At 50.9% G+C, this 10,163-nt stretch overlaps 1 protein-coding gene across 5 annotated transcripts in view; it reads right to left on the bottom strand.

Annotated features, from left to right (window-relative positions):
• The window catches only part of Pde2a (phosphodiesterase 2A), a 90,284-nt gene that overhangs the window by 13,787 nt on the left and 66,334 nt on the right, over positions 1-10,163 (bottom strand). For all 5 annotated transcript variants that reach the window (XM_031387594.1, XM_031387591.1, XM_031387590.1 and 2 more), the window contains 2 exons: positions 4,357-4,466; positions 3,435-3,490 (listed from right to left, as the gene is read on the bottom strand). In XM_031387594.1, the coding sequence (XP_031243454.1) occupies positions 3,435-3,490; positions 4,357-4,466 (166 nt within the window). The remainder of the gene's footprint in view (positions 1-3,434; positions 3,491-4,356; positions 4,467-10,163) is intronic.

The following is a 10,163-nucleotide window of genomic DNA, read 5'->3' as shown; positions in this document are numbered from 1 at the left end:
GGGGGGGTGGCTAAGGACTGAGTTGAAGCTTAAGTTGGGAATGAGGTGCCTGAAGGCATGTGAGACAGGCTGCATGCTGTTTACATAATTGTGCTGGCCTTTTACGGTTAGTATGTAGAGGAGGGCCCCTCTTGCTCCTTCTACACCTGGACCCATCTCTCAGGAAGAGGGGCAGTTGGGACCCCTCTAGAGCTGGGAGCAGTGGGGAAACCAGCTCCTTGGTTTTCCAGAAGCCTGGACCCAGATGGAGAGCTGTAAGACTGAAAATGCTGAGGGAAAAGAAGAAACTGATGTTCCCTCATCCCAGCATGCACTGCTGGGCTGCCTCAGTCTACCCACTTAGCATGTGCTCAGATACACACAGGTACTCACTGGAAGAACCTCAGGCCCCTTCACATGTACACACTTGCATTCACTCTCCCATAGAAACACACACACATACACACACCCCTCCAGGGCCCACACCATCCACATGTACACACTCAAGGAATTAGTTTATACACCCAAGAGCTACACCCACACTTCCGACATTCTATAACAGAAACAGGTTCATCCCCCCAATACACTTGCATGTGGTAACATTTACCCTTGTAAATGTTAATGCTAAGGTGGGTGTCTGGGGTTCAGTGGGAAATGCTAATCAGTGGGCACCAGTGTTCAGAAAGAATGAAAAACTTGGCCAGGCTACCAGGCCCACCCTCATCAAGTTCACATGACTAATGGCATGAACACCCTAATCTCATGCAAGGAGCGAACAGGCAGAGCTAGGGGATGGGGAGCAGCCACAAATCATGCATCGTATGCCAGAGACCAAGAGCCACCCACTCCTCAGAGACTTATTATCCCAGCACTGAAAACAGAGTGAGAGACTTTCCATACAAAGACTTTTCGATCAAGGTGCCTTGAGCTGAGTTGGGAAAGCTGAGAACTCAGGCACACAGCTGTACACCTGGATGGCACGTTTCTCAGCAAGTCCCCTGCTGACTGCAGCTTCATCTAACCTAACGCCCCTCACGGGACTCCCTGGCCTGCTGCCTAGAGTTTATGAGCATCTGCAATCCTCCCTTACTTTTGCTACCTGTTCCCTGCCCTCCACACTAATGGTCTGAAGGCAGGAGCAGATGATCTATCTTGATCGTTTCTGTGTTCCCAGAACGTAGCGCAGTGCTCAGTACCCAGTAGGAAGAGGTCTTGTATGGATTTGTGCACGAGTGCATGCAGGCCTGCATGTGTAGATAATGATAGACACCAACAACAGAGACCCACATCAGAGTTTGGAGTTATCAAGGAAGGAGCTGACTTATGGTCCTCCCTCTTCCTCTGTCCTCTCTACCTTCAGGATTGGGGAGCAGCTGGGTACCCCATGGCTGCCTGTGCTGCCTCTGGGGAGATGAAAAATCCTGTGACCCAGGGAGCAGCTGTTAGATGTGTGTGCCTGGGGGAGGGGAGCGGGCATGCTAAGAAATGTGTTTCTACCTGACTGGAAAGATTCAGGCTTAGAGAATTGGACAGTGAGATGCTCTAAAGTCCTTTCAAGAGCTCTTTGCTGTCAGGATCTTTGAGGAGATGAAAGAATGTCTGTCAGAAACTTCTGAGCCCCGGGTAACGTGTTCCCTTGGTAGTACACATCTCGCACTTCAGTCTCGCTGGATCACACTCCTCTTCCCACCCCATCCCTGACTCTCACCGCCTCTCCACCTGCCTTTGCTCATGCTGTTCCCACTGCCCTTTCCTTCCTCAGCCTTCCCACCTCCTACCTACACCCCAAAGCCTCACTCAGACACTCTTTCCACTGGGGGGCACCCCCTTGCTGCTCCAGCCACCATCAGAGCACCTGCTGGCAGCAATTATTTCCTTTGGCTCCTGGTGGCCTGAAGGTGTCCCCAGACTGAAAGCTCTAAGAAGTAGAAACGGCTGGCCCGGGCACCCAGATGGTGGCTGGCTAAGTTAAGACTACCCTGAGGTTTCCTCTCTCCAAAAAGCTGAAGCCCAGACCCCTGGCTTGACACTAGCCAAGGTGAACATGGCAACCATCCATCCTTATGTTGCCAAGATAAACAACTTCCTGAATATCTTTACCTTGGGGGAAATGCTTTCTTTACCATCCAAATCTTCACTGTTCCAAAGTGAGGACAAGGCTTGCAAGGAGCCTGGCACCTCTAGATCTTTCTGTCTACAGAGAAGGTGGGCTGAAGCCACTGTCTTCCCACCCCAGCTTTTACACCTGCCCTGGCCTGTCCTCAGTCTGCCACCTCCAGGACAGGTTACCCAAGAAACGGCAAGAGGTTGGTTATGAGAGTTCTGTCCATAGCAGATCCCCTCACCAGGAGAACAACTGGGACTGGGGACCAGTAAGGATGATTCTGGGTTTCCTCCCTCAGGCAGATGGGGCCTGGTGTCAGGGAGTCAAGCCAGGCACCTCACCACAGTGGGTAGCTGCCCCCTCCAATCTCACTGCCTGCCCTGCAGCTCAGGAAAAGTCAGGCGCCTTGGGAACCCCTAATTCCCTGTTAATGAGATCAGGAGGAGTCACTCGGAGCCTAATTTATTTGTATGGGGAACCACCACTCTAATGCTGGCAGATCACCGGTTGCTGTGGCTTGGGGTGCAAGCCCTTTCCTGGGACAGGACAAGGATTTTGCTTTCTATCTCCATATGGGAAAGAGATTAGAAGAGGAACAGAACCTTTGCTGGCAAGGCTCAGCCACCTCTCTACAGAGCCGTGAAGCGGAAGCCCCAGGGGGACCCTGTGAGGGGCAGCAGAGAGCATCCAGGAACCCAAGGAAAACAGCCTCTTGAGTTCCCATGTGTCTGCACATCTGATGAAGGCCCCTTCTCTTCCCTCTGGTTTGCAGCTTCAAGAAGTATCTTGGTTGCTGCTTGTCACCCAGGCAACTCCACTGGGGACACCTACCTTTCCTTAAGCCCCTACCTCCAGCAGCTCTGATACCTAAACTGCCTAAATGTCTCTAGTGGGGACAGCCTCATGTCCCTTTCTGTGCCCTTTCAGTGTCTGTTGGTCATAATCACATCAATGTGTCCCTAGCCCATAATCCATCCAGAGTTTTCCAAGAGGAAACTGATGAGGGCTGAGTTCAGATGAAGCTCAGATTGCCCAATGGACCAGTGTCTTCTTCCTGCCAGGATGAGGCTCAGCATTGGACTGTGAAGATGGCCCAGGCTCTGGTCAAGCCCTCATTTGCCTCCAATATATCCCAGTGGTAGTGTACCTTCACACTCCCCAGACACACACACACACACACACACACACACACACATACATACATACATACACAGAGAGAGAGAGAGAAAGAGAGAGAGAGAGAGAGAGAGAGAGAGATATGGGGGGAGGAACTCCAACCACAGTCTCTCCCTCCCCCCGTTTTCCTCTCCCCCATCCTACCCGCAAACCAGCCACTTGGACAGGCTCTTACCAAGATGATGGCTGCCACAGTTCCAGTCTCCTTGTCCAGCAGGGGTATGACCAGCACTGGGGGAAGGAGAGGGCAATGAGGTGGTCCTGCAGGGCCAGTGGGGCCCAGAGATACTGAATAAGGACCCAGGGAAGGAGACAAAGATGCAGACAGAGAGGCCAGGACAAAGACTGAGAGACCCAGAGGCCCCGTGAGACAGAGAGCAGACCTGAGTCATGACAGAAACAACCATATCAACAACCCTTAGACAGAGGGAAGACCCCTCACTTGAAAACATTCTTGTGATTGTCCCAGAAACCCTGTGAGGGAGGGGGAGGGAGGGGGAGGAAGGGAGGGAGGGAAGGAGGGAGGGAGGGAAGGAGGGAGGGAGGGAGGGAGGAGAAGGAAGAGGAAGGGAAGGCTGAGGATCCTGGTAGGAAGCTGAGGTCCAGAAAGGTGAAGTGACTTGCCCAAGATCACTCAGCAAGTCAGGTCTCCTGACTCCCAGTCTTGTGCACTTTCCACATCGAGACAGAAGACAGAGACCTAGAGAGACTGAGACACGAGGCAGAAAGACACATGGCGGACAGGGGGCATGGAGAGGACAAGAAAGAGACACAGACAGTGACAGAGAACATGACAACAACTCCAGCCCCATCTGGCAACAAGCAAAGCACACAGCTACAGCAGCCAACAGTCACTGAGACCCTCTCCACAGCCAGCTCATTTGTGCCTCCAAAACACCCCTCAAGAACGGCACCGTGGTCCCATCCTACAGTCAGGAAACTAGGCCTGGGGAGATTAGTAGCATGTCAGAGAGAAAATTAGAGGAGAGACAGCTGGAGACAGAGAGCACACGGAGGGGACAGATGAGGATGGGTAGAAAACAGACACGACCTGGAAACAGAACCACGGTGTCCCTGTTCCAGTCTCTAGCTCTTACCTTGCGTGTCAGGGGCCAGCGGAGCCACCAACTTGGCCAACGGCTTTCCCAGTAGGTCTGAAGGTCCCAGCCCATTGCAACTCAGCCGCTTCCGAGAGATCACAGCCTCTCTGAAAATAAAACATGGTCTTACTTCTCAGGCCCTGAATAAAGGAGGGGTTGGGCCCACTGCCATGAGCCTGGAGATACAAACAGGCTAAACCCTGCACACATACTGGAGTCTAGGTCAGAAGTTCTCAACCTGTGGTTCGAGACTCCTTCCAGAGCTTAAATGACCCTTTCACAGGGGTCCCCTAATATCATCAGAAAACACAGACATTTACATTACGTTTCATAACAGTAGCAAAATTACAGTTATGAAATAGCAATGGGAATAATTTTATGGTTGGGGGTCACCACAACATGAGGAACTCTGTTAAAGGGCTGCAACATTAGGAAGGTTGAGAACCACGGTTCTAGATGATTTGCCTGGAGATAGACATGAGGAAGGTCAAAATGAGAGCGGGACCCTGCCCCACACCTGCAGAGCCCATGCTCAGTGTAAAAAGGCAGGAAGCCACAGCCTAGCCTTCTGTGCCTCTTGCTGGTGGATGTGGGGAAGACATACGCACACAGCCCAGGGTGGATCCTCTAGAAATAGAAAGCAGAGGAACACCAGGCTCACAGTTAGGGGTGTCAAGTCAAGCCTTAGCCTCTCTACTTGACCTTAGATGAACAATCTACCTTCCCTGAGTATCCCAGGAGGAGCTGAAATTGAGGAGAGGACAAGTACCCCTGTGAGGAGAGGGATATCCCCCTGTCGATATCTACTATGTCTACAACTTCAACTGTGTTCACATTGCTTCTCTTGATAAACTGCATATTTCTACATCTTGCTGCTTTGAATTTTCATCATAAATCTCTATAAATGCAATGAGCAATAACTATGACACAACCTGAATGTTTTCAGATTATTTGCGGTTTATAAAACAAATGCCTTTTTGTCCTGTTCCCAATAGATTCCTCACTCCTATTTGAAATCTTATGAGACAGAACCTTACTTAAAACATTTATACTGGAATTCTGGTCTTCCACACGTACACAAGAATGTCCGTTAAGCTTCCTTTGGAGCACTCTAGAGCTTCTCTAACTTCTAGCCCCCCAAATATCCCAATCCTTCCCCCAAGGTACTTAGTTCTAAAGACCTACAAGCCACATGGTCAGGTTTATTACAGCAATGACCCCACTTCTGGTACTAATTTCTAGGTTAACCTTTTCCTTTCTGTGACAACATATACATAAAAAACAACTTAAAGAAGGAAGGGCACACAGTGTGGTGGCGGAGCTGTCATGGCTGGGGCAGGTGAGAGAAAGTAGCTCTATTTGTTATAGAAGGAACTGAGGTAACCGGTCTCATTGCATCCATAGTCAGGGAGCAAAGAAAGTCGGATGCTGGGCCCAGCACACACATGCAGAGTAGACTTTCCCTCCCTGCTAAAGCTCTCTGGAAGCACCTGCACAGAGCCATCCACCAGTGTTTCCTAGGTGAATTCCAACTCCACACTTGGCAATGAAGATTAACCATCACATATTGACTCAGAATCCTTAACATCTCTAAGGGTTAAAAATTATTGCCATCTTCGTTTTGAAGGAGAAGCTAAAGTACGGACAGGTTAAGCAACCTATCTGTGATCACACAGTTCATTTGTGGAAGAGTGAAGCTTCGAACCCAGGCAGCGGGTACCAGATTTAGGTTTAATCACTGTGCTTGGACAATGGCAGAGCCATGTGGCGTGTGAGCCTCAGGCAGGGCACGTGCCCTGCTTGAGGCTAGGAACTGAGGAAAGAGAGGCTGGTTATGGGAAGAAGATTTCTCTCTGCCCTCCACAAACACCATCTTCCCCCAGGCCTCTGGCTCTTCCTGCCTAATTAAGCACCTGATTTTTCACCAAATGTCACTCCCTGATGATTAATTGCCCTGGGTTCCTCATCTCTCACGCAACTTCCATGTATTGTGTTTATAAGAACTGCCTGGCCTGGATAGAAGACAAGCTGAGACTCTGGAGCGTACAATCGGGGTCACTGGAGGAATACAGCACAGATTAGATGAGGGGAAGGGAGGGGTGGCCTGCAAGTCACCAAGTCAGGAGGTCACAGCTGCTGGAGGGAAAAAAAAGGATCTCTTTCAAGGTCACACAGCATTCTGAACCACACAGAAGTCATTCCTTCCCTACCCTTCTGACCAATTCAGAATCTACGAACCAGGACTGTCTCTCATCTGTTGCCCATCACATCTAGAGCCTGGGCTGTTCCAACTGCTTGAAATCAGGGTGGTAAAAGGGCAATGGGAGCCATCTTTCCTCTTGACCAAATTGATGAAGGCTGGGAGCTTGGGGGTCTCAAACCCCACCATGCTAGTTGGCCTTGACATGCTGGAAGCTACAATGGGATGATGGTCTCAACACTGATGGTCAGTAAACTCTGGAACCCATGCTATCCCACTTACTACCCCCAGACCCAGCTGCACCTGCCCTCAGGATCCTGTGCACATGGCCTCATAAGTCTCTGGATCTGGTTCACAGCTCCAGATTCCAGAAACTCCAAGGCCACCTGGAGGTACCAGGGACACCCTGGATGTCCCTGAAGTGCAGAAAAGAAATTTCAGCCTGGATGTATCTCCTCTAGCTCCTTCCCTGTCAAAACTCCTGTGACTCATCAGTTGGCTGTCCTAGCTGCCTCTCTTTCCTCAGCTCCCTTCAGTAATTGATGGGTTGTTTCCCATGTGTCACTCACAGCTGCTCTCTATTCTCCAGCTACTGCCCAGCCTCAGTGGAGAATTGCTACCCCAGCCACTGGCCTCCTACCTGAGTTTCTAATTGCCCTCCTTAACAGTACAAGAATCTGCTTCCTAGACAAGAGGCCTCATGGATATACACTGTTGTCTCCTATATGGCCCTTCTGGGTCAGCTTCAGCCCAGGGAGCTGACATGAGGGGTGAGACTCATACCCGACTCAGGGACCCTAGCATCATGTAGAGACAGACACACAAATCCACAACGGAGTTAAGTACCAGAGCCAAGACAAAAGGATGAAGAGCATGCCCAATAGATCTTCATTGGGATGTAAGTGGGGTCAGAAAAAGGTTTCCTGAAGGAGAAGTCTGTGTCCTGAAGGACACACAGAGGTCAGAGAGACAGACGGGCTAGATGGGCAGGCAGAAGGAACTGAATATACGGAGGCTCAAAGGGGAGAGTAACATATGCCTGCTGGAAAGCACAGCCACAAGAAGGCAGGTGTGGCTGGACGGTGCATGGCAAAGCCAAGGAGAGCCCAGGGCCACGGGGAGGTGGGTTTGATTCCGAGACAGTGGAAACCCTGACAGGAACTTGAGCAGGAAAGGCATGGTTGATTCTGTTTCAGATCCTTTGAGCTGTTTACCTGGGTAGAATTCTCACTAGAGAAAGAATATCTGACACTGGAAATCTAGTCTTAGTGGCCTTGGGATCAAAGAGGAGAGACAGGCTGAGATAGTACAGTGCAGCCTTGACTAGAACCAGGTCCTCAGCAAGCACCAGGGCTTCCCCAAATCCCAAACTCTGAGGAAGTTTTGGCACCTTGCTCTGCGCTCTGCCCTTCCCTGGTTCTGCACACTGCACACTGCCTCAGATAAGGGCATGTTACACATACTCCCATGGTGCCTGTCCTCTTGGTCATATCCTTCCCAGATTGTGCACTGCCTGAGTGATCCACAAATGACCACAGGCTATACATAAGGGAGCCGAAATGGGGGTTCCCCCATCACCCTGGGAGAGGCTTGACTATGGCTAGACTCCAGAGCTCTTTCCACCTCCTCCCGGCTCTCTTCCAGGCTGATGCTGAGGACAAGGGGCAAGGACTCAACCCCCACCCCCTCCCAAGACTGTATGCCAATGACTCAGTCTTGGTGCCAAGGTGGTCATGGCCTGCCCCACTGAAGGAAAAGACAGATGGGCCCAGAGCGCAGAGAGGAACGGGCGTGGAGTTTATGACAGTTCCGTTCCTTTAACAACTATTTGTTTAATGGAGAGAGAATAGAGGGGAAGGTTGTGTGTGGGCAAGGTCAATAGCCTAGAAAGGGCCACGTCTCCAAGCCCTTTCCACCTCCGGGAGCTCCTGCATCCTTCTCTGGTCTCCTCCTTTACTGAGACCTGCCCAAACCTGCTCCCTCCGTGAACACCATCCTTTTCCAAGCCCAGCCAAACCGCAGCCCTAACCAATCCCACCCCCAGCCTCTCACTCTCAGCCCCTCCCTACAAATCCTACCATCTCCCTGACCCATTCAACTCCCAGATCCCTTCTCCTTACTGATCCTTCATCCCCACTGGGCCCCACCCCTCAATGTGGTCCTCATTGGTCCTCATTTGTCCCCCCAGGCCCACCCCACAGAGCCCCACTTGTTCTCCATGCTTGTTCTCCCCACTTGTTCCTCACTCAACTTCTGCCCCTCACCAATCCCCACCCCCTTGTTCAGCCTCTGTGGCGGTATATATTGATTGTCAGCTTGATAGAGTCAGGAATCATCTTAGAGACAAATCTCTGGGCATGCATGTGAGGCAGTTTCTGTATTAGGTTAATTAATATAGGAAGACTCATTCTAAATGAGGGTAGCACATTCAGTGGGCTGGGATCTCATGCTGAATAAAAAGAAGAAAGCCAGATGGGTGCAAGTATTCGCTCTTCTCTGCTTATTGACGGTGGATACAGTGTGACCTGCTGCCTCCTGTTCCTGCTGCCATGCCTTCGCTGCCATGGCAGACTATCCCCTTGACTGTCTCATCAAACCTCATCCCCTCACTGAACCTAATCTCCTCACTGAACCCCCACAGTGAATGCCACCCCTCACTGAACCCCAATCCCTCACTAAATCCTACTCACTGAACCCAATCCCATCGCTGAACTTCAGCTCCTAACTGAACCCCATCACCTAACTGAACCCCATCACCTCACTGAACCACCTAGCTGAACCCCATCTCTCACTGAACCCCCTTACTAAACCCCACCATCTCACTGAACTCTATCACTCACTGAACCCCCTTACTGAACCCCATCATCTCACTGAAAACCCCCTTTACTAAACCCATCATCTCACTGAAACCCCCCTCACTGAACCCCATCACCTCACTGAATCCCTTAATTAAACCCCATTATCTCACTGAACCCCATCACCTCACTCAAACTCCTCTTACTAAACCCCATCATCTCATTCAACCCCCTAACTGAACCCCATCATCTCACTGAACCCCCTTACTGAACCCCATCACCTCACTGATCCTCCATCTCTTCACTATCCTTCCATCCCTCCCTGAACCTTGCACTAATTTCTATGACCTTTCACCTCTCTCTTGAAGACAAATGGTGATCTAGGCCAGCACCTGGCTCTCCTGACAGTCTCTGTGTTCTCCAAGACAAACCAGATGGACAATCAGATTCTGCCATGAGAAAAGACCAGGTTTACCTTGAGGAAGTGTCCTGCAAATGGTAGCCAAGGTTATGCCCAAGTGACAGCTGGAAGGCCTAAAGCTCCTACACTTGGCAGTGGGGAATCTGTTTTGGAGTGCCTGGTCAGGATCTCAGACAGGCTAGATCTGGATGGAGAGCCTCAAGGGGTTCTCTCCTTTCCAGGTCAGAATTCCTGTTAAAACCAGTAGAATTCAGGGCTGGACCAACCCCATCATTTTACAGAGGGGAAAATAGCAGCCGGGAAGAAAGCAGGAGGACTGTCCTCACGGCAGCAAGGCCTGAAGCCCAAGCGTCCTCCTTGCCAGTCCCAGACTCTTCTGTGGACAGAA

The sequence above is a fragment of the Mastomys coucha genome, unplaced genomic scaffold, assembly GCF_008632895.1.
Source record: "Mastomys coucha isolate ucsf_1 unplaced genomic scaffold, UCSF_Mcou_1 pScaffold21, whole genome shotgun sequence".
Lineage (NCBI taxonomy): Eukaryota > Metazoa > Chordata > Mammalia > Rodentia > Muridae > Mastomys > Mastomys coucha.
The sequence above is the reverse complement of the archived record's forward strand: the minus strand, read 5'-3'. Positions and strand labels throughout refer to the sequence as shown.